Below are 24,011 nucleotides of genomic sequence, written 5' to 3'. Positions count from 1 at the left end.
AACGGGGAAAAAAAGCAACGAGCATTTGATCCATATTGGCGCTCATTTTAGCGCATTAAAAATCCATTGTGGTCGGATTTGGAGTGGCCCATTTGTGTTTTATCAGGTCTGATTTTATATGAGATAAGGGACGGTCCATTTGGCCTACCACGAGACCAACAAGTGGATCACTGCCTCTGTGTGTGTCTCACCAGGTTTGAGCCTCCAGTCCAGTAGAGGAAAAATCCATCCGGGTCAACTTTCAGGGTTACCAGGGTGGGGTGCCCGCTGTTTGGCTCCTGGACAAAAAAAAGAAAGAACAGAAATATGTTAGAGGAACAAGAGAATATGTTATATTATATCTTATTGCTAATCTCTGGAAACATTCTGGAAATAACCTCTAACTGGGTTAAACACTTTTCAGATGATCAAAAAGGGTTAATGTTAGCATTTTAACCGTATCTTCTAAACCCATTTACACAAGGCAAACTGAAAGGTTAGCACACCTGAATGTGTCCCAATAATGCTTTATTGAATTCGGGAAAGTAAATACACGAGACTGCAAAGTACAGTTGTTTAAAATAAAAACAGGAAGTCAGTTTAGAAACTGTTAGCATTTAGATCATCTACTCGTTTCTCAACCAGTCTGACTACTTTCAAGCAATGTGGCTTTTTCTCATATTTCATTTTTAAATCAGCGAGACAGCACTAAACTGTTTTTCACAGCTTAACTCCACACAGCCTTCTTTCCAACATGAAAAGTAGTCTCAAGGCAAATAGCATAGTATGAGTTAAGCTGGTTAATGGCAAGGAAAGGTTGCGTCTGCTGCTGTATGTTGCTTTACCATTATGGGATCGAAGACAAACAGAAAAACAGCCAATTGTGGGCTTTACATCCTTCGTAACGCAACAGCTGTTTTGATGCGAGAAACCGCACAATTTGGCCAGCAAGCAGATCTCCTGAAGCATCATGACAACACAGGAGTAAGAATTAACATGTGTTTAGCACCATCATTTAAGGGTCAAACACAATGTATAATGACCACGTACACAACTGGCTCTGTAATTAGTGGTAAGCAACAAACAAACGTACCGTCATCTCAAGAAACAGGGGTGATGACTCTGATTGTCTCTCATCACAGTGAAAAATGACTCATGTCATGAAGTGCATCAATATCAGCCGAGACAGGAGAAAGATCTGTCAACCGACTCACAGAATACTTTTTCGCTGACGTACTATCAAAGCAAACTTTACAAAAAAGCATCACATAAATGATTCATCACTGGCCATAATGTAATTCCATCAAGATAATGACTCCACATGATTTTAGCAAAGCACATGGACATTATTTCACATTTGACTCATACAACTGCAAACACTGACTGGGAGGTTGAGTGTTTGAGTCGTCATTTAAGCATGAATGGGTTCAAACGCTGCGTCTCAAACACGCCATTGCATCAAACAGCTGATGCATATTCATTTGTCAATGACCTCAGCGGACACGATTGCTTTAAGCCTACTCTTGCATACTCACAGTCGTCATGCTCGCCTTGAATGGGGAGATAAAAACAGGCACATGAGGCAATTAAAAAACTATTTTAAAGTCTGTTTGAAACAAATTCAGATTACTCATTTTGCAAAACAAAAAAAACAAAAAAAACAACAACGACAAAACGTACCACACAGATGTTTACATCATGATATGAAAAAAGTTTATTAAAATAACTATATTATATGCCATGTTAAACACACCTCATTGGACATAATGATTGTTTTATATCTAAATAAATAATATGCCAAGCACAATAGTTAAATAAACAGGAAAAAAGCTAGCTTTGCTCTGTTCTTATTCATGACATAAAGACTTGTTTAAAATAATGTACATGATTTTGACAGTAACCAAGCAAAGAAAGAGTGTGGCACACAATTCAATCGCAGTCAAACACAACTTTTGTTACTTTAAGACACAGCCAGGGTAGCCGTTTCACAGTTTTTATCTTAAATGCTAGGCCACGCAAGCCTGTGTTGAGCTAACTTTAGCTGCCAATGCTTAAACATCCCATAAGCAACAGATGGTGCATAACATTTAATATCTTAAAAAATGACATTAACCTCTTCCCATACACTTCTACTACATCTTAAACTAAACATACCTTGAGTTTAGGCTCCAAGGTTGGCTAACAGAGAGGGAGTGTGTTTGAATTGGAAAAGGACAAAAGAGATGGGGAAGACAGGATTTCAGAGACGGGAATATGTAGGAGGGTGGATTGAATGGGATTAAAATGTTGAAAAAGAAAACAAACAAAAAGGTTAGAAGAAGAGAAGTGCTTCAATTCAAACCAAATCACAAGACCTTAAACACAGAATACAAATAGTTTCTGAAGAGTAAGGTCAACTGTAATGAAAAACAAATAAACAAAAGTGTCATCTTGTAGCACCAAAAAACCTTTTTTTTAATCTTATTGTTTACACATAAATGGGAAAACCTATATATTGACCTCTTATGTTTTTGCGGGCTTTCTAATGTCAACCCTGCACTTTAAATTGCTGAGCTTATGACTCACCTGAACAAGTGGCAAACTCCAATGTTCATGCTTTGATTAAGGCATAAACTTAAAGTCAGATATTTTTTACAGCTGGAAATTCTATGCCTTAAAATGTCGACAAAAAAACCTTTTGTGTAATTTCTAGGGATGCCAGCAGCTTTACTTTGATTATTTTTTGTCTGCAGGACTTTCATAATGTCCATCATTGTCTTTGGAAGATCCAGATGTTACCAAGAACCAAAACCACATTCCATCTTCGAAGCACAGGTCAGTTACATACACATCAGTATCATGTGCAAATTAATGCCTGGCTTGAGTGATGAAGGCAAATGAGGCTGAAAAATGGTCCTCACATACACTTGCATCGTCCTACACTTAAATCAGAAAGACTTAAGTACAGTAAGTATTCAGTTTCAGCTAAACCACAATGTCTTAAATTCATAATCAATTAGAAATTGTAAAGACAGCTGAAGGTAAACAGTATGAGCAAACTCATGTAACAGTTGTACAGCTGTTCTACTCACTGTCAATGTTTCTGAGAAACGTGTATAAAACCTGTTTTACTTAAGATGGAAGGCACTGCAATTACTTGGGTATGGGGTAACTATGCAAACTCATAAAATGTCGTAAAGCACAATTTCTATGACAAGTAATTGCAGCAGTAGGAACAAAGAACATCCACCAGCGTCAAGCAGAAGAAAAAAAAAGTGAAATATGCTTCAAGTAGGAGACACTAAACTCCCACAGACCTTCACTCCTTAGAACCCCCCATAAATAAAATGCATAAACAACAGAGGAGTTAAAGAGTTTCAAGATTTACAAATAAAATCATCTGGCACTAATGAGAAAGGTAAGTAAGGCAGATTTGGCAAGTTTTGGGAGTAAAGTCGATTTAAAATGATTGCAAACAATATTTATAAGTGCAACAGTCCTATGTGTTTGCCAAATAAGTGCAGTTGATGTAAGTATGGGATACTGCTGCAGTTACCTCATTTGAAATGAACAGTCAAAGGCTCTCGAGGAACAAAGTCGGCAAAGTGACTTCTCTTAACTTGTTTCTTTCCTTATTTCATTTTTTGGGTCAGCTCAGTTTGTGTCCTGAATTCTCTTCAATCTTTGCTTTCTTTTTTTTTTCTCTCGACTAAAAATAGATTCAATATCCAGGTTCGATACACACTATGCAGCAGATGGGGATTTCTATTGGGAACAGACACACAAACACACACACACACACATTTACCCAGAAGACCGTGATGTAAAGTCTCATGTGACCAGTGATATAACAACAACATCTCCCACAAACTGTAGCTGTGAAACCACAGAGTACACAGTCATACAGTATAGATTTGCATGTCATGCCTGCTTAGTTTTACATAGCTGCCAGTTGCTTTCTAGCGCTGCCTTTTACAAGTAAAGACGCACACACGCACACTTACCTGCCTGTACATTAAAAAAACGTCCTCACTTCTTTCATCAAGTTATTAAAGAGCACTTTCAACTATATATATACACACATATGTATATATATATATATATATATATATATATATATATATATATATATATATATATATATATATATATATATATATATATATATAGATATATATATAGAGAGAGAGAGAGTAGAGCCCGACAAGAATAATTGTCTGGTCGATATTATCGGCCAATATTAGTATATTTTTGCAGATATGTGCAGATTTAACTAGGCGTATTCTTTTCATCTATTGTTAACCTGACCAGTAATTCATTAGTGCATGCCCTTCACCGACACAAATGCCTTGTTTACCATAAACACGCAGCCAGTGGTTTATTTTCGATAGTGTGTGCTAGGTCTATAACCGGAAACCTTCTGAAGTCTCCTCTTACTTCCTTTCATCTCTTTCTTTCTCTGCATCCACAGTTCCTCCACTTTGCCCTCTTCAACACATGGAATCCTTTTTTCTCTTCTTTCTTAATGATTTCACTGTGTGCAGACCCCCTCCAGGTCCCCTGACCCTCTGACAAACACCTTCATTACCTGACCATAATGTCACACACACACACACAGGGGACGGACCACCCTCTGAGTCTGAGGTCTTGGACAGACACCAGCTAATGAGAGCCTCTATAAAAAACCCCCGTCTATAAACAGCATACGCATGTAGAAAGACAACACACTGCTATTCTGTCTCCTTACTGACACACTGTCCTCGCCACAAATTAATGCGTGTGTACACTGCCAGTCAGGAGAGAGCCATTAGTGGGGAACTGATAAAAGTAGCTGCACCAAGTGCACCTTTGCTCGACTGTGTGTGTTCTGTGACAGATTAGAGCAGCAGTGTCAGAATGAGGGTCAGTGTGCACTCTTGAGTGTGTTTGAGCTGCTGCTTTGGCAACATGGCAAAAGTTGATGACAGTCGGTAACCTTTGGACTCAAGAGATGGGAGTGGGGCCAGAGTGAGAGAAAATGAGTTGGATAATACGAAACAGAAAGAGAGAAGTAGAAGGTCAGACAAGTTCATATTTATTACTGTTGAAGATGTAGAGGAGTCAATTGTTGGCGTATTGTTGAGACATTTCCTGACTCATGCACCTGCATACACGTTGGTCAAGGCTAAAGTAGTTCAACTTACTTAGCTTTACATTTGTAGTGAGCTTTCGGGGTGCTAATAAACAGTACACGGAGGTCGTACTTCTCCATCCTGTGTTATTCAACATAAACACACGTCAATTTCTTATCCCCGTGCTGTTTCTTTAAAATTTGCACACACAAAAAAAAATGGAATACCAAAGAAATATCCAATGTCCCAGGCCATCAGAACCAAACTGAAAAGAGTGACCAAAAAAACCCAAGATGCAAATTCTAATTAATAAGACAGATCAGCACAATACTGCGACTGAAAGAAACGGGTTAATAAAACTTAATGGTTTGGATCTTTGTGAGTTCTTTGTAGGTTGAGAATTTAATCTTAAACTAAATAATTTATTTAACACCTTATGAGTCACTAATCTTGAAACCAAAAAAAAAAAAAAGAAGAAGACCTTTAACCTGAAGTGAAAACAGAACTGTAGTTGAGCTCAAAAGCAAGAAGAAGAAGACGGAGAGGAAACAAAAGCACAAGCATACAAGAAGCAAACAGAGTCATCTGTGGAGGAAGCGAGAGGGACGGAGAGATGACAAAGAATGAATGGGGAAGAGATCCCATACACAGATACAGAACCACTGGGATGATAGATGTGTAATGAACAGACTGAAATTATGAGCAGGGTGAACGGGGGGAGGAGGAGGAGGAGGAGGTATGGAGCAGTCCAGATGTCAGGCCCACACTTCACATGTGGCTGTGGTTGACCTTCCACCCCTCTCTATCCCTCTTCCTCCATCCCTCCATGCCTCGTTTCTCACCACTCTGTCAGGATGTCAGCAGTGTTTCTCAGCATGGCGTCAGACCTTCACACAAGCCTGCATTTCCTCCTACCCTGGCTCTCATCGCTTAAATAACTCTGATAATGACAATTCTTGGTTTCAATGCCTCTGTGTAATGCTCCACCCAGACAACCTCTTTCTGAAGACCCCGGCAAAAGGAACAACTGGCATGGAGCTGGAGCCATTAGTAAGGTCAAAATGACACAGCAGCTCTGCTTCCAAAAGGGATTTGTTTCCAAGGATAGAAACATTTTCATTTGACATATTGGCTGTCACATCTGAGGCGTAAAATACTTCCCAGCAGTTACGCAATTATCTTGCTTCGGGTCAAGACTTTCAGCACATAACACATCCAATTTGATGTACGATAGGGTGAGTTATGATGTTCTAAAAATACCTCTCTTATTTATCTTGTTTGAGGAGAGCAAGGATCAGTCAAGGCTGATCCAGAAGATCATATTTTCATCAGTGCCGTGGCATTATAAAAAAACATTCCATGGCATCGTATAAATGTCCTCCGAGCAGGAGCTGCTCCACAAGTCCCACAAACAAAAGCAAACAGGGGGAGGGGCTCAAATGATTGTGTGGGGTTTTTTTACTCTATAAAAAAGGTGCTGCAAGTCCATTTTTTAACCATCGCTCAAGTGAAACGCAGTCCTGTACCATCCGTGAAACAGATGGTGGACATGGAGAGAAACGTTGAGACAAATCAAACGACTACAAACAAACCTGTGCTCCTCACAGTACGAGACTCCGAGTACAAACTTGTGAAGCAAGAACAGAGAATGAGTTCAGGAACAACTTCTACAAGCTGACATCCGTTTCGAGATATGAAAAGAAGCTAAACTGTTGTAAGATGACCGCCGAATACTTTCTGCTGGATCATCTTCTGCTCCTTTGGCTCTCCAAAAAAGGGCTTTTCCTGCTACGCAAACAAAAAAAACGAGAGCCCCTTTGGATACCAAAACCAGATCCTGCATCTACAAACTCAACATTTTTATGCAGAAGGGGAAAATAAAGATCATAGACTGTTTCCAATTTTCCCTACAAGTGCAAAATGTCATGGTGTCCTTTTCGTTTTAATGTTTCCCTTTACTGCTTATTCTTCAGAAATTATTGTTGCTAAACTACTTAGATTTATGGTGAATTAGTTATTATATTTAATTTTTGCTCAACGAAGGTCAGGAAATTTCCAAAAATGTCAAACTTCTCTATTTAAACCCAATTTTAGCATCAGTAGTGCAGATTCTAATTCAGGACTAAACACACTCAGAGGCTAATAAACATGACAGATTAGATGAATGAATGAACTCTTCTGCATGATTATTCATAATCCAGCATGGAAAGAGAGCGTGTGTGAAGTAGATGAGGGTAGTGAAAACAGTCGCTCCAAAAGTGCAAAGTCAAGATATTTGAAAGGAGAGCATGCGTCTGCAGTCAGTTTGGTTTGACAACACAGCACTTAGAAACAAGAAAAAGCAGCAGAAAAGAGTCTTTAGTGTCCTCAGATGTTTCCATGATTATAGTCGTGAGCTCGTCTCAGTGAACTGCGGTGCAGCCTGCAAAATACGACACAATAATCCCAACCGAACAACGACAACAACAACTTTGAAATGCACCGTTTTAGGGCTCATCATGTTCCACTCTGGCATTTCAACTCACTCCAACGTTTGCTTTCACCACAACTCCGTCCAATTAATGAGCGACTACAGATCCCATGTGACTTAAATAAGCTCAGTTTGTTTGTGGTCGTGCAAAGCCAACACACAAATCCCACTAAGGGCTGTTTCTGCACATTGTTCAAACTGAATTAAATTTGCAGCCTGTTTCAAATATCAGGTGCAAATAATCCCTCCACAGGAGGAGAATGTTGGCGTGAGGTGGACAGATGACTTTTTATACTCACCAAACATATCAAGGCTCTGACAGGAAGCCAATCTGCTCAGTAGACGAGCTGTCTGTCTCCGTGTAGTTAATTGGTTGTTTGGGAGGAATTTTAACTGGATTCCACTTGGAATGCTTCTAAATTGAATTGTGGCATGCGCTGCAGAGGGAGGAGCGTCAGCGAGGAAGGAGGAAAACGGTTCGTCTCTGGAGCCCAACAACAAGCTCCAACAGGAAGTCATTCAACGTGTAACACACAACCCAGAACAAAACAACCGCACACTCAAATATGAGCACATGCCGAAACAGAGAAGGGTGACGGTCAATTTGGAGCGTATAGTTCACATCCACCACCACTGCACCCTGCATGACTCAGTGTCTATGTGCTCGTGTGTCATTTGATGACAGAGGCAGCTCAATGACAAATTAGAATAGGGATAAAAATAATAATAATTAAAAAAAGAAAGAGTTAAAGAAAATGGATGGGAGGGGAAAAAAGGCAGAGGACAATTTCTACCATGAGGAGGAAGGACGCAGAGATGGGGAAGGGGGTGAAAGGAGAGTGACGGGGTCAAAAGTGTTGTTTTCAAGCAAACTGCACAGCACTGCCCTTAGGCCCTTCCTCTGTGTGTGAATGTGTCTTTCTTTTCTTGCCTTACAAGGTCCTCAAAGTAATGAACACAGTTTGGGGTGATGGGTGAAATCCCCAAGAAGAACAAGGACACACTCTAAAGAGGATTCGTCATATGTCCAGGGTATCAAAATACAGCACGTTACATGTGAAAGATTAAACCGAATACAGTTTTACCAATTTCCCCAAATTGGACTGTTCAAATATTCCCTCAGCACAATGTGGGTACATTCATGTGTTTTAGCAAAACAGAGCCAGATTGAGTCATGCTTAATTCCAACTGGATGACCGTCAGTGTCCATAGAGACTAAACTGAACTTGTAATGACGACGCACGACACGATCATGACTTTGAAACCATTTACAAGATTTGGAAAACATTACCTCCTCTCCAGTCATTTAAATGCCATATTCAGAAAAGGCATGAGGATTTGAACTGTGTTAAATAGTCATTTAGCTGGACCCCTTCCCACTGCTGTGGGGGACATGAATCAGTGTTTAGCTATTCTATAGGTCTATAATGGTCAGATATGTCTTGGACAAGTGGTAAAAAAAGGGGGGGGGGACTTCAGCTTAAAGAAATCCAAGAAATTGTGTTTTATTTCCGATGACTTTCTGACAGTAGAGGAAAGTTGGCATGAGAAACTCTGGGTAAAGTCAGTGAAAAATTGGGCTGTTTGCGTTTCACCGTTCACCTCAAAAGTCTCAGGTGTTTTTCATGAGTTTTGTGCATGTGTGAAAAAGGCTTCAGTCCCTTTTAGAGTACTAGATCACTGAAATATATGTTATGATACACTGCACTGTCCCCATAGGGAAATGTGTCTTAGATGCCAGTGCTGCCTCTACAGATAATCCAACTAAATTACAGGAAAAAAATAGTTTTAAAAGAGGGAAATGCAAAAACTACAACAGAGATCAAGGCGTCATCTGCAAAGAAAAGGAGCTTATCTTAGAATTTATAAATCTGGAGCCAGAGAATGTTAATACCGTAAATGATTCATGAACTATACTGACAAAAATTCATATTCTGCAGAAAGAAACACTTCTGCACCAGCTTTACATGCAGAGTAGATACCAGAATCCAGATGTTTCGTTCCTGGATTCTGGCACATATAGTCAGACTTCATGCTAGGATCTGGAACCCATCCAGTCAAGCGTGATGAAAAAATGTGTTAAGTAACTTCTTGCTGAATATTTCCTGCACTGGCGCTCATATTGTGAGCTGAGGATTCAGGATCTTCAACATTTCCAGACTTCATAATCTTAAGAACCCACAATCACGCAGTCACTTCCGAAAGTGTTTGTAATTTCAAAGGTTTACTGTCGCAAGCATGGACTCTTTTACGACTGCTCTAAGAGAAGCGGAGGATCTCCCAAACACAACAATTTATCTTTCCCACATCCCTCCTTCTCCTGAACTTTGCTATCTCTCTCTCTCTCTCTCTCTCTCTCTTTATCTCCCATAACTCACTTGTTGATTTTTAGAGGGGAAATAGCAAATAGAGGGGAAGAGCAGATGAACGATAGGATAAAGGCATACACATGTTTTTGAGTGTTCACACACTAAATCACATCCATGAGCATTAGCCGGGAATTCCCTTTGAGAGCGAGCAAGACAGAGACAGTTAGTGTGTGCGTTAGGGAGAAAGAAAATCAAAGGGACATGGTATTCACTGTTTGCGTGACAAGAACAGACACACAAACAAACATGTATTCAGTGCTTTAAATGTGTGTGTGTGGCTCTCCAATGCTAATGACTAGCATTAATCTGAAACGGCTATGTTGTGCTTTTCTCTATACAGTACCTGTGAGTGTGTGCGTGTTGGAACAAGTTCACCACACCTGACCTCTGCCCAGAGCCTTTATGATATAACACACGCCTACAGGAACTCTGAACCTTTGCTTGCAAGATTTCTATCAAAATCAGATTTATTGGTCGTGTATGCTTACACACACATACATACACACACACACACAGAATTTCTCTCCATTGAACTGTTTTATGATTCATGAAGCACACAAATACACTTACATTCTATTAAATTGTAAAATGTAACTCCAAAGCAGGGGTTCAAAAATGACTTAGACCTACAGATCAGTCAGCTACTGAGTTAATAATTAATAGCCTCTCAGACACATGGACTCACACACACACTTTATTATTATTAGGGTCAATGGCACGGACAGGCATGCCAGGGTTGCCAGACATGCAGCTGCAGAAACACGCAAAGGAGAAAATAGTGCGGAAAAGATAATGTCTACATAGAAAGAGTCAGAGAGAGAGAGGGGGGGGGGGGGTCACTATCATACAGGTGCTTGTCCTCTAATAGTCTCTGAAAAGGGGAGAAGATACAGAAGGGAAAAAGGGCGGAGTAAGAAGGTGTAAGACTGAACCTGAGCCCGTGGAAAACCGGCTTGACAAGAATTCAACACGACACAAGACGACACAACACACTTACACCTAACTATAGGGGGATTTCTCTGCTGAAGTATTTGTTTAACACTCACTCATTCACCAACACAGAAGGCTTCTGTGTATGGCGCAGAGTTTGGGGGCTACACACCTGCACCTACACACTATCAGCTGTATTTCTGTCGCGCGCGCGCGCGCGCACACACATACATACATACATACATATACATAAATACACACACATCATTCTTGTGTGTCATGTAACAGTGGGCCTACTGTCAAAGGCAGGCTTTCAGCTCTTGTGTTGTCTTGTCTTGAAAAGTTGATCACATCAGGAAAACGTGTTGATCAATACGCAACAATCTGATAAACAGCGACACGTGTTTTAAATCCGGTCAGTGCACTTCAAACATGTCTTTCTCACCTCGTCCCATTTGATGAATTTGCCCCCCTTCTTTAGAGCTTCGTGGACGGACACGGGTTTGAGCTGCAGCGCGTGGACTCCCGGCTTGGCCCCGGCCATGGCGAGGGACTCCCTGCCCGGGTGCCAACGCCTAAACCCCGGCTAGGGCGAGCTGGACTCCTCGGACGGAACAAAAAAAAAAAAACTCTTCCGTCCTTCCTCTCCACTTCCACACGGACACTTTTTTTTCTTTCCGGAGAGAGGGTTAATTGAAAGACAAGGAGGGAGGGAAACTTTTCAAGACAGCGACCTTAAAGGTTTTTGGAACCTCGGCAAAAGTTTGAAGAACATGAGGAGTAATATCCACAGAGAGAGAAAGACAACTTTGCTGCTTCAGCGCGCAACGCCGCTGTCTTGTCCGCGTCCACGCAACAACGCGGTGACGAGCCTTGAACTCCCCTTTTCACTCTAGCTTTTTGATTCATGTATTGTCATATTCATTGTTTATTTGTGCAGGATCCTTTAATCGCGCACTTGAGCCCGCGGAGAGATCCTTTCCTTCCTTCCTCCCATCTGCTCGACCCCCTCTCTCCTCTCCTCTCCTCGCGCCCTCTCGCTCCTATCAACTTTCTCTGCTTCCTCTCTCTCCTGTCGCCTCCAACGCGTTTATTCCTCTTCTCTCCTCCTCCGCTCCTCCCTGCATGTTTTCTGTGGAAAAAAAGAGAGAGCGAGAGAGAGAGAAGAGTCGAAAGGAGGGAGTGAGGGAGAAGGACAGCGTCAGATAGCGCTGAGTGAATGAGACATGAGAAGGGAAGTCAGTTTGTGTAAAAGGGGTGTGTTTTAATCCAGTTCCTCTGTCCACAACTTTGTATACTAAAAAGTATGAATACTTTAACAAGAAGTTGACGCTTCAGCTATTTTCTGAATGTATTTTTCCTGTACTACATTGCTGAAGGTAAGCATCCCTCAAAATTATTGTGGTCGACGAGGACAACGACAGACAGAATAATGTGCAGAAAATCCAAAAATTATTTTGAGTCAAAAGCAGATGAAAGTATCCAAACTAATATTTAAAACAAAAGTGCTCCAAATAAATAAATCAGACATGATCATGAGGTCATTTTGTGAGAGAGAAAAAAATCTGCATTAAGATAAATGCTGCAAAACCAAATGAATGGAAGTGTGCAGGCCTGCTAGGGTCACTGGATCAATTTATTATTCACAGGAGAAAGTGAGAGTGACAAGAAAGTGACTTTTTGACAACAGAAAGTTAAGTGAGTGCAGCCTGGAGTTACATAGAGTCTGGAGCTGAGACTGGGGGTCCTGACAGGATAACTTGAAAATGGATAACCATTGAGCTGGCACTGTAGAACTAGCTGAGCTGTTACTAAACCCACCCCTCTTTACTCGGCACCTGTCATTTGGGATTTGGGCTGTCAGGTGGTTGGAGTTATAAGGAAGGCAGGGGGGGGGGAGATGTTTCAGCCTTTCAAGGTTGGTTGCTCTTTTCGGCCACCGTACCACATTTAATTCAAACTGTCAGCTGGAACTTCAAAGTACACTTCTGTGATTTTGTGTTGTACTCGGATACTTGTGAATGGCCACTTAGTAAAAATAATTGTACAAATAAAATCAGCAGAGAATGCAAGATATTGCAGCCACCTATATGTTATCACAGACTTGTTGTTACTCTCCATGAATGTGTAAAACATTGTCTTTTTAAATCAGCCCCTGAATAAACAGAAACATGTGAAACAGACAAGAGCGAGCAAGCCTTGTTAAATTAACCTGTGCAACATGAAATACAAAAACGTGTTTATTAAGAGAGAATACACCACAGCCATTGGTGTGTGACAGTGTGTGGATGGTCAGATTAGTTCCTGATGGGCAGGTTGGCATCTTGCATGGCAGCCTCTTTCACTCATGTGTGATAGTGTGTACGAAAGGCTGAAAGACGCTGTGCTGAAAAGTGCTTTGAGTGGTTGGAATTTGCAATGTAAGTGCATTTAGTTAATCATTTATTCTGTAAAGGCATGCAAACGGAAAATACGAGTTCTTTTGTATATTTTTTGAACTTTCTGTTGTTTGTCTTGTAAAATGTAGTTTCACCTCTTCAGTCCTCTGAAAGAAATCTGTGATGTACCTTTACTTACTTTGTTTGACCAAAAACAATGTCTATGACACATGCCTGCGATGATCAACCAGAAGAGCATATAGGGAAATCATAACAACTGATTCCTAGCAGCTGCTTAGCTTAGCTTAGCATAAAGATGGAGGCCGGAGGAGACAGTTCCCCTTGATTAAACTACTGGTTACTTGAGTGAAAAGCTTGGCATCAGGTCCTTGTAAAAGCTTTACGCGAAAAGTCTAAATCTAAATGTTAAAAAATCCGCAAAGTAAAAGTCAAATGTAGAATTAAATCAAATTACTTCAGTTAAGTTCCTCAAAATTGTACAGTACTGCGCTCGTGTGAATGTCCTTAAACTCCACCACAGCTTATTGACTGTCCTGCTGAGAGCTGGCTCCTATTTACTGTTGTTCTCTGCAGGGAGCAGATGCTTAATTAAAGGGCTGATTTAATCCATCAAATTACCTTTGCCTTTAATTGCTTTGAATTATTTCCCTCAGTGTTGACAGTGACACATGGCAGGTTTAACCTGTAAAGTTATTAAAAACATGGCGGCTTTTATTGCAGCCTTTGGAAATACAGAGTAAGAAGCTTAGAGATATTTTCAAGCGAGGGGGAGAGAGGTGGTTATGCGGTCTGATCGTGAAGTAAAGGATGTACATGTTGGATATTATGTTTAATATGTATAGATTAAGCATGTAATAATGTGAAAGGGATTTGGTGAGAAGGTAACTGAAGCTCTTAAACAGTCATCAGGTAACTTTCCCCTTCCTCCACCGTATCAGTTGCAGGGTGTCATGTTTAAAAAGTGGGAGAGAAATGGAGACAAATCCTGCTGCCGAGCAACATTACAACTTGGACTGCTCATAAAAAATAAAAAAAAAACGTTACGGAGCAACAGATTTTTTTGGCAACCTCGGTCTTTCTCCTACTCCCTAACTACACCCGGCAGGAATGTCTGCTATGCTGCAGCCTGCTGACTGACTGAGTGGATGCCTGGTGCTGTGTTTTTCTTGATCCAAACCAAAGTCAGCGAGAGGAAATCTAAAGACAATCCACAAGGATCAATCAGAAATGATCCACAATTCCACACTTGTGTTTAGAAACTTGAAGTTTACCTGTCACATGATCCTGCAGGAGGCGTCCACATCCAGAGGGAGATACTTGGTTTAACAATTTATAGCAGCTTGGCAGACTGGCATTGGTTGCGTGTCTGTGTATATCTGAGCTGGAATTGTGGTTTCATCCAGGCCGTAACCAGGTAGTCTTGGTGATTCATTTGATCTTGAAGTATCACACACAGACACACACACACACACAGACACACAAACACGCAACACACAACCTCTCAAATGACAGCAAACAAATGCAAGATGGACACTTGCGTATCCATTCTTTAAACAGCATGTTACCCATGCATAAGCAAGGATATTGTGTTTCTCTTGTGCATAATAAAATGCTGATGTGTACACACTCATCTCTCTCTCTCTCACACACACACACACACACACACACAAATGAAAAACCTTTTCAGCCAAACAATGTGATCTGAACGCTGCTTTTGAAGGGTGGGCACCTGTGGTGTCAATAGCTTGCCTCCTCCCTGCTTTCTACGCCTCCTCTCTCTTTTCTCAAATACAGTCTCTCTTATTGTCTCTCTGCTGCAGATAAAAACACTCCCTCTCTCCTCTGTGTTTTTACCTCATCTCCCATTCTCCCATTTCCAACAGGCGTCCACTTCCCATTGGTCAGTGAGACAAAGATGGCGCTCACTGGATAGGTACAGAATGAGGTAACTAAATGTTTTGCAAATGTCGAAGAATATGCTGTTTTTTTAATCTTTTCTCAGTGACGTAGTTCTCGCTACAGGAAGTGGTTACAGTTCTCGGAACGATACAGTATCTTCCCCTGATGGGGCGTGGGGGGTCTCTTAAATGCACTCCCTTAAATCAAGTCATAACAACTGAAATAGTTGTCCCTAGAGGACACATCCTTCACTTTGAACATATCCCCCATGATATGTGCATTCTGTGCTTTAAAGATCCTGTGAGAAACTTTCAGTTTGTGCCAAACACTGTGGGACAAGCGATACTTATGTCTCCTCTTTATGAAGATCATGTGTGTGATTTTTCCATGACATGTCAAAGTTACATGATCCAACATACATTGACGATGCTGATATTACCCGAGCGTAACTCCAAGATAGACATTTCTGGGTTTAGGTGACTTATATCTTGAAATTAAGTTAGAGACATTGCCAGCATGATATGTGATACACCACTTCATGATCCTCTGATTAATTCAGTGCCACCAGTAGGCCGAGCCTTTCTCTTTAACCTTACATTGTCTTTTTTAAAATGATGAATATGCTCAAACTTAAATTCATGGCTAATGTCCAGTAGAACCACAGTGAGGTAAATAGGTTTTAAGTGACATCCACTGACTGTAATGGGTTTTCATGAGGGTGAAATCAACATGTTTCTAGGAAAATTAATAAAGGGAAACCAAAAAACGTGTCTATCAGAGGAAGGAGGGGGAGGTTTGGAATGAGTGTAGGCTGTCTAAAAATCTCATATTGGACTTTTAATAACAGAGGTTATGAAAAGGGCCAAAGGAGAGACAGTAGACGTTAAAAAGGAACACAATGACACACAGACACAGATGGAAAAGATGCACTGGAGTCTCTCTCTCTCGCTCTCTCTCTCGCTCTCTCTCTCTCTCTCTCTCTCTCTCTTCCTGCCCTGATCCCAACCCAATCTTTCTCTCCAACTCAAAGCCAAGGACTCACAAAGACACATTGTATTAAGACACACAGGCATATTCAGGATCCTTCCACACACTGCCCCCCCCCCCCTGCCTTTTTCCCTCTCTCACTCTCTCTCTCTCACACACACACACACACACACACACACACACACAGTCGTGTGCACAAACACTAACTGTAATAAGAAAGGTCTGACTCTGTCAACAGGAGCAATAAAAACTTGATCAAATTACTCTCCACAGCACTGCAGACATGCTGGTCTGAAGTCACCTGAGAGGAGACTCTCTGTCACATTGCAGGGTCATAGGTGAGGTATTAAAAAAAAAAAAAAACTTCCATGTGGGCAATTGAGCAGAGTGATTTCAGTTTTCCCCTGCAGAGACAGTAATATGCAGATGGGAAAAAAAGCCAATAGTTTATCACAGTCCCCTGTTCTAAATGTGTCTCTAGCTATCATGATTTATCAATTCAGCCTGAAAATGCCTCACAAGGTGGCCTAAAACCTTTGAATTCTTATACACTATCGTTAACACAACATTGCTGCTAAATAGTCCTATGCTGCCATCTAGTGGCTGCATGCTGACATTCCCCTCCCCTATCTCCAGTCCTGTTTGGATTGTGCAACAGTTCGGAATGAGGATGTTTCGTCTCTTCTTCAGGACTCACCTGCTGTAAGAATACGGAAGGTGTGGCTTCACTGCGAGTTTGCACACCTCTCACTAAACGAAATCTGGTCGAGTATATTTGCACAGGTGAATCAGGAGCAAACTGTGTTCACAGTCAGATTTGTGCTGGGCTGTTAACTTTGGTGCGCACAAGAAAGACTGAATTTGATTAGACTGAAGTCCCTGCCCACGGAGAGCACATAGAATTCAGTTTATCAACTAAATCTGGCGCAATGTATTTCCTCTAATTAACTGACTTTAATGTGTGTTGTACATGTTCCCAGACAATCTAAATAATAAACTAATCCGAAATAATGACAAGCTGTGAACAATCTACAGCTATCAACTACAATAAACCCTAAAAAAGTTATACTGCTATCATTTAGAACAGATTTCATAATATATAATATAATATTTTCTGTTTTTATGATTTGTGACACTAATTATTGTATTGCTTATTAAAAGAAAATTTGCTCAAGCAGTGTTGTTGGAACTTATTTGATGAAAGGTTGGGGGAAAGAGTAGAGATAATAAGAATAAAGAAAAAGGTATTTTCATTATAATAAACTGAGTGCAACTTTTTTTAAGGGGCAGGAGTGTCTGATGGCAAGAAACAGTTGTGTAGTGGCTGATAATCGATTTCTATGACACCAAACACTTTCTCAAAGAGCTGACAACTCAGCTGATACAGCTCAACAGTGCCCCATGTGGTTGGAAGAATAAATATATGACTCCTGACTCCATGTAGGAAGCAAAGAAAATGTGACTGTATTTCTAGAATCAGTTCTCTACAAGTTCAAGAACTTTATGTATAAAAAAATAAATAAATAAGTAAAGCTTAAAGTCCACAACATCATGTGTCAAAGAACAAAGGAGGAAGTGCAGACCGGAAGTAGATTTCAAAATGAGTCAGTTCTGCTTATGTTCTTACTGTACACGTCTTTACTGTGCCAAGCCTGCCTGCCAGGATAAAAACTAACAATGTACACCGTTTCTTGATTTCTCTCATCTTCTACTTTGTTTTCACGGGGGAATAAGTCTTTTGACAAATACATTTACAACTCATTTCTAAATCAAGATTTTGCAAAAACATATATCTGATTTATTTTTATAGACTTCACTAACTTTATCTCTACATTGTTAAAGCACATTACTCCTCCTTGATCCACTGCAACAGAGAAGTGCTTCTTACATATTGATGGTATACTCTTGATGGGGGTTTTTTCCTCAAAGTTTTATTTTATAGAGGCCTTTCTAGTAGAGTTACACAGCCTCTGTTATAAACAGTGGCATGTAAGACTACCCTTGCATACTTAGTGTACCAGCCAATTAGAGACAGAGAGGCTCATCGCTTCACCATCCTAGGAAAACAATTGTAGCATACTACTGAATACAATGAAGAAGTGGGAACTGAGAGACAAATGGTTATTCTCCTTATACTCACAACCTCATATATACCATTGGTTGTTGTTTTTCACAAAATAATTATCTGAATATGGTTTCTAACACTGCTTTTGATATCAGCTAATAATGTGTACACATTGTTACTGCAGAATTGTAACCTTATGACTTTAGAAGATACTCCCTGCTTCTGATATGCTCGACCAAAGATGACTAAAGTTTATCATGTTAAAGCAAGGAGGAGCTTTATCATTTAAAAACTCACAAATAAAAACAAGTTTCTTTGCAATCCTTTAAGGTGCATTATTCAGACTCTTTTATGGGGGGTTTTCCTTGTTCCCTAGTTTTGCTTTTGAACGTTTGCATGCACGTGTAAAAAGGAGAGATCAGCAGATCTGCACCACATATAGATCTCCCACGGTGATTAAGCCGGGGATATTCACTACAGACTCTAAAAACATCCGTTTCTGGGTATTTATACAAGCTTTAGGTTCTTAGAGAGATTATTTGAGCTCATGACCTAACTTTTTTTCACACACAGCTTTTAACCTCCTCAATCTGCCCCAAGGCCAACACTGTTTTAATATTACACAGGAGCTTTACTCTGAGCCTGCTCTCCAAAGGACTTGAAACAGACAGACCCAAATCTTAGTGGCAGGCCGTGTGAGTCCGCTTAGTTGGTGAACTGAAGCAGATGCACACAGCTAGTCTGCATATGCATTTTATTCTATCGCCTGATGACACACTGGGTTTGTGCCGGTGTTATGTGTAGCAGTGACCGTTGAAATACGTGTTGTGTGTTGCAGATCATTTGATATTCAAGGACATGTGAATGTTTAGGTAACTGTGTGTGTGTGTGTGTGTGTGTGTGTGTGTGTGTGTGTGTGTGTGTGTGTGTGTGTGTGTGTGTGTGTGTGTGTGTGTGAGTTGGTCTGTCTGTGCTTACTCGACTGTAAGTTTCAGACATGTCCTCTGAATAATTCAGGTTTTTATGTCTTGTTGCTATGGTTGTCTTTGAAATGGCTGCTTGGTCCGGCACACACTCTGATATGAGCATGCTGACAGATGTGAACACCTCCATAGAATCACCAAAAGGAGGGAGAGAAAAAACCCTCCTCCTTCCCCCGTCCTTACCACCACTCCCCAAGCCTCTTTACCTCCCCCATCACTTCACACTCCTATTATTATTAAAACTCTTATTAACCAGCCTGGCCGGGATGTGGGGTTCCCTGCTGTTACAACACAATGAGGCGACTGTGAAAAAATGTGGCATGCTTCCTGCTAATGGAACACCTCCATGGGTCTTATCTTTGTTTGTAATTCCTGAGATCAAGCATTACATTATATTCCAAAACCAAACCCAAACTACAATCCCTAGCTGGTTAAACTACTTATCCAGTCAATAAGAAAAATGCTTAATCTTACAAGAGGAAACTGCTAAATGGCAATTGGCAGAAATACGTTCTTTTTGTTAGGCTACTTGTTGAAATATATATCTTCTCAAACTGTTAACACTAGGTGTGAAATGTTGCCTGTATGCATTTCTCACATCACATGGAAACATTTTAATAGCATACTTCCAAAAGCCAACAGTTGGAAGTGGTTAGTATTTTTCAGTAAAACCTGAATTTGGACAAAAAGCCAACACAAGTCAGATGTGTCTTTGGTGTGTATTTGATAGAGCTTGCAGATTACTCTCAAAAAGAAAAGTTGGTTCCAGGAGGTGAGAACAAATTTGAGTGAACTTGCTCAGAACAGTTGAAAAGTAAAACAAAAAAAAATATTTTTTCTTTTTTTCCCAGTCTCGTTACGTCGGAGGCGCTCGAGCTCGGATGAGCGCGCGCACGCAGCTCTCGTGGCGACAGGCAGAAGAGAGAGGGAGAGAGAGAGACGTGTGATTTCTCTTTGTACTGTCTGAAGAGTTAAGGCCGGCTCTGCTACTACTGCTCTCTCTCGCTCGTTTTATATAGGCAAAGAGTTTGCATGCTGTAAATAGCCCAATAAGCCGGTTACACTTAACGTTTCATCGTGCTGTCACTTCCGTTGGTTTTCGAGGAAGCGACCATCCACTGCTGAGGTCCATTTGAGTGAATTTGGACAACAAAAGCATCAGGTCAAACGCTGTTTCTTCAAGTCACATTCATCAGTCGGGATTTTTCAGTGCGTAAAAGCGAACAAGCCGCACTCAAACCCAACCACTTTGCCTCCTTTTTCGTCGCCCCCTTTTCACACTTAAACACCCACGGGGGCGATTCTTCTTCTTTTTTTCCCCCCCGAACGGAGCGACCATGGCTGCTGTAACGAGCCCGGAGACGAGCCCTCAACCCCGGGTGTATTTCCAAACGCCGGCCGGCAACACGGAGGAGCCGGAGACACCCGTGAGGAAGCAGGGACGAGTCACCGTCAAATATGACCGCAAGGAGCTGAGGAAGAGACTGAACCTGGAGGAGTGGATTATCGACCAGCTAACGGACCTCTACGATTGTGAGGTAAAGACCCAAACAATAAACCGGCCACGAAACCGATCGAACCTATTGATTAGGCGGCTCTTCTAAGTAATTGGGCTCCACGCTGCAGCCCATAAGTCAGTTTCTCAGGTCGGGAGCGTGTCTGTCTGTGTCATTCAGGAGCAAACTGTTGATAAAGCAACATTAAAAGGCCCTTTTTTGACGCTGCTTTCGGCCTAGCCTCGCGTCTATAGCTTACACAGCCTATATAGTAGGCTACATGGGCCACATGCAAGTAAGATGAGGTAATGTAGAGGGTCAGAGTGTGGACGTTTCCAGAACAAAGAAGTCACGTAACACGGATGTACAAACAGTCAGTTCAAGGGGTGCTGTGGTTAAACTCATTCACTCCCCCCACTCAGACAGTCACAGGTTGGCTAAATGTAGCTGAAGAAGCTTTATAGCCTCACCATGAAACAGTCAGCATGTGCTCTCTGCTCTGATTGGCTGAAGCTGTTTAAAGCACACCTGTGAATTAATTGCATTCAATTTTATTGGTTGACTGGAATGTACAACGTCAGATAGATAGATAGATAGATAGATACTTTATTGATTCTGAGGGAAATTCAAGGACTGATATGCTTTGTTGAGGGTTTAATAATTTAATAGTCGAATTTTTTTATAAAACGTGTTAATCTGCATGTTTGGTGTACTACCCCCCCCCCCCCCCCCCCCCCATCTCTTGTAATTGCAAACTTTTAAGTACAGCCAAATGTTGGGGGGGAGGGGTACTTTCATCAGCCAGGGCTGCTGCTGGCAAACAGAGGACACATTAGGTGGTACTGATTGGTCTACATGGAGGGTCCTCAACACATCTTCTTGTCACTGGGGCTCTCATAATGGACCCATTGGCTGTAGTAATGACTGTACGTAATCATCAGTTGCTTAGAGCGAGCTTCGCAGTCTCTCTTGACTGTCACAAATTAAACCGTTGGTCATGGTGACACAATGAGATCCGTGCAGTCGTGACATTTTCCTGGTGGCAGCTGTGGTGTAGCTCCTGGCGTCAGTCGTTGGTAAGCTCATGTCGACTGAGCTGAGCTGGCGTTGGCCCACATTCTATTCCTAGCGTGAGGAATACAACGACTTAACAGGTTTGGAGAAATCCTTGGTAGGTTAACCGAGGGAAAAGTCAGGAGTGCAAGAGGCTGGAAGCAGTGTAACACTTTCACACACATGGTTGGGCTAGTCTACAGAGGATAACAAGTTTGACTTTGACTCAGTTAGTGCAGAGTAAAAAAATACTGGGTTTTGGCTGCGAGCTTTTATTTCCTGAGACATGCCTTGCAATTCCCCAATCCCTGTTTTTTCAGAAGTTTGAACTTCAAACTCGATGTTTCTTAACATACTCTGAAGAAAGTTTGGTTTTCTTAACATCAACGCCTCGAAGTCGCAAATCCAATCTGACAATGTTTGGACATTATCTCAAGCCTCATTAAAAAATGAGGGTTTATATAAGAAGCCTTTTCAAGAGCAGATCGTTCTCTGTCTCCAATGTGTGTTTGTATCCGGTGTTAGGAATGCATAATAATAAAGTAGCAGGGATACTACAGGGACTCGCATGCCAGCAGAAGTGATTAAATGGCCGAGAGGGGATTTTAAAATCTATGCGCTTTGATTGTCTGCCAATAATTGATTGAAATGCGATGCATTAAAGCCACAGAGAGCCCAAAAAAAAGTATGAATGAGAAGAGTTCAGGAGGAAATCTTTTCTAGTTTGACCTCTCATAATTCACCAAATCACCAAAGGTCATGGTTAAAGAATAAATCTGTTTACGCTGTGAATAATCGTATTGTGCGGGACACCGTGAGCTATAGCAGACGGTGCTCATTTTCTTTAATAAATATTTCCCAGAGTAGATCTAGTCATTCATTGACCCATCCTGCATCCATCTTTCATTCCCTAATCCACTCAGTCTGTCAGTCACGCGTGCTTTAATGCACTGATGCTTGATTGCTGGTCTGTTTTCCGACTGAGCAAACAGGGCCACGTGTAGTCTAAAGAGCTGCGGAAAAGGTTCAGCAAAGTCAATGAGAGACCTGCTTTCTGCTGAGATATTACGAGGCAGAACATAGTTAAATCAGCCTGTGCCCATTTAAATGAGTATGTTGGTTATTTGTGCCGTTTTGGTTCCAAACTCCGTCCTTCGTCTGCGGTGACGATGTCTATCTTTTTTTTGCTGGCATCCACAGTGGTTCCCCCTTTTTTTTCATTGTTCCGATCGCGTCTCTCCCTAGACAACAAAGAGATTAATTTACAGTCGGTTCACTGAGACACATTGGACTCATTTAGACGGGGAAATGTGGAGCACGTGCTGCTAAACAGTGTAACCGGAGAGGCAGCTTCAGCCGGTCGGAGAGCAGAGCGACTATTGGGAGAACCCTGTTCACTAACAAAAGACAGGGCACATGGGCCTTGGATTTTCACACCTTTATCTCTCCTTCACTGCATCCTGTTCCTGTCTTGTGAATCATTTAACACCCTTATTTTCACCAGTCACCCGTCAGTATTTGCTGTCCTCTTAATTCTTTCTTGGATGCATTTATTGACTATTAATAAAACCACATGGAGCTCGTTCAACAGGGACTTGATAATGAGCTCTTTTCCCCATTCATATAATCCCTTTAAACATGCTACAAGCAGTCAGCCAGTCTTTTTCGCCAGCCAGCTTGTCAGATATTCAACCAGCCACTTAGTCAGCCTACCAGTCAGAGCTGCTGTGGGTAATGATTCCATGGCAACGAGGCTTCTTAAATGTTTATGTTGGTTAACCATGCAATGACGAATCAAAGGATGGGGTCCATTTAGTAAAAGAAAGCTAAATGAAACTCTCACACTTCCTGACAGCCTCCGTTTTCCTTGTCTCTCTATGAAAGGTTATAATGGGAGCGGTTCAGTGAATATAACAGCAGGTGCCTGGAGTGGATGTTAATGTGGCATTTGCATTGTTGAAGAAACAATCCCTGGTTTTGTTAAGGTGCCCGATATAGCGGTAATTCATAACTATAGGGGAAGAGTGCAGCTGTTAAGGGAATCCATTCACACTGAAGATTAGGCCTAAAGAATAGATCCATTCAGTTCATATATCAGTTGAGTCAACGTGCAGATGCAACGCCTGGGAGACGAATGAAAAGCAGGTGAGCGAGAGGATGGAAATATGAAAAACAGCTAAAAATATTGGATATGTAGCTACACGTAAGATCTCGCTCGCATTATTTAGTTTGATTATGAAATGATTGAACAGAGTTTGAAACGGTAAAGTCCTCTGTATTCATGTTTCTCG

The 24,011-nt window shown here is 41.3% G+C and overlaps 2 protein-coding genes and 1 long non-coding RNA gene across 4 annotated transcripts in view; 2 read left to right on the top strand and 1 right to left on the bottom strand.

Moving 5' to 3' along the window:
- The window catches only part of plcb3 (phospholipase C, beta 3 (phosphatidylinositol-specific)), a 44,279-nt gene extending 32,029 nt beyond the window's left edge, over positions 1-12,250 (bottom strand). Inside the window, exons 1-2 of one of the 2 annotated variants that reach the window (XM_079371310.1) lie at positions 11,284-12,250; positions 192-278 (exon numbers count right to left, since the gene is read on the bottom strand). In XM_079371310.1, coding sequence (XP_079227436.1) covers positions 192-278; positions 11,284-11,382 — 186 coding nt within the window. In that variant the 5' untranslated portion in view covers positions 11,383-12,250. The remainder of the gene's footprint in view (positions 1-191; positions 279-11,283) is intronic. The other variant, XM_079371309.1, reaches the window with a different exon arrangement.
- LOC306841433 overlaps positions 1-24,011 on the top strand; it is a 172,786-nt gene that overhangs the window by 11,223 nt on the left and 137,552 nt on the right. The gene's annotated exons all lie outside the window — the stretch shown is intronic.
- The window catches only part of ppp1r14bb (protein phosphatase 1, regulatory (inhibitor) subunit 14Bb), a 190,008-nt gene that overhangs the window by 150,182 nt on the left and 15,815 nt on the right, over positions 1-24,011 (top strand). The window contains exon 2 of the mRNA XM_079371330.1: positions 20,461-20,709. Within this exon, the coding sequence (XP_079227456.1) occupies positions 20,509-20,709 (201 nt within the window). The 5' untranslated portion in view covers positions 20,461-20,508. The remainder of the gene's footprint in view (positions 1-20,460; positions 20,710-24,011) is intronic.

This window comes from Symphodus melops, assembly GCF_947650265.1.
Source record: "Symphodus melops genome assembly, chromosome: 20".
Taxonomy (NCBI): Eukaryota; Metazoa; Chordata; class Actinopteri; order Labriformes; family Labridae; genus Symphodus; species Symphodus melops.
The sequence above is the reverse complement of the archived record's forward strand: the minus strand, read 5'-3'. Positions and strand labels throughout refer to the sequence as shown.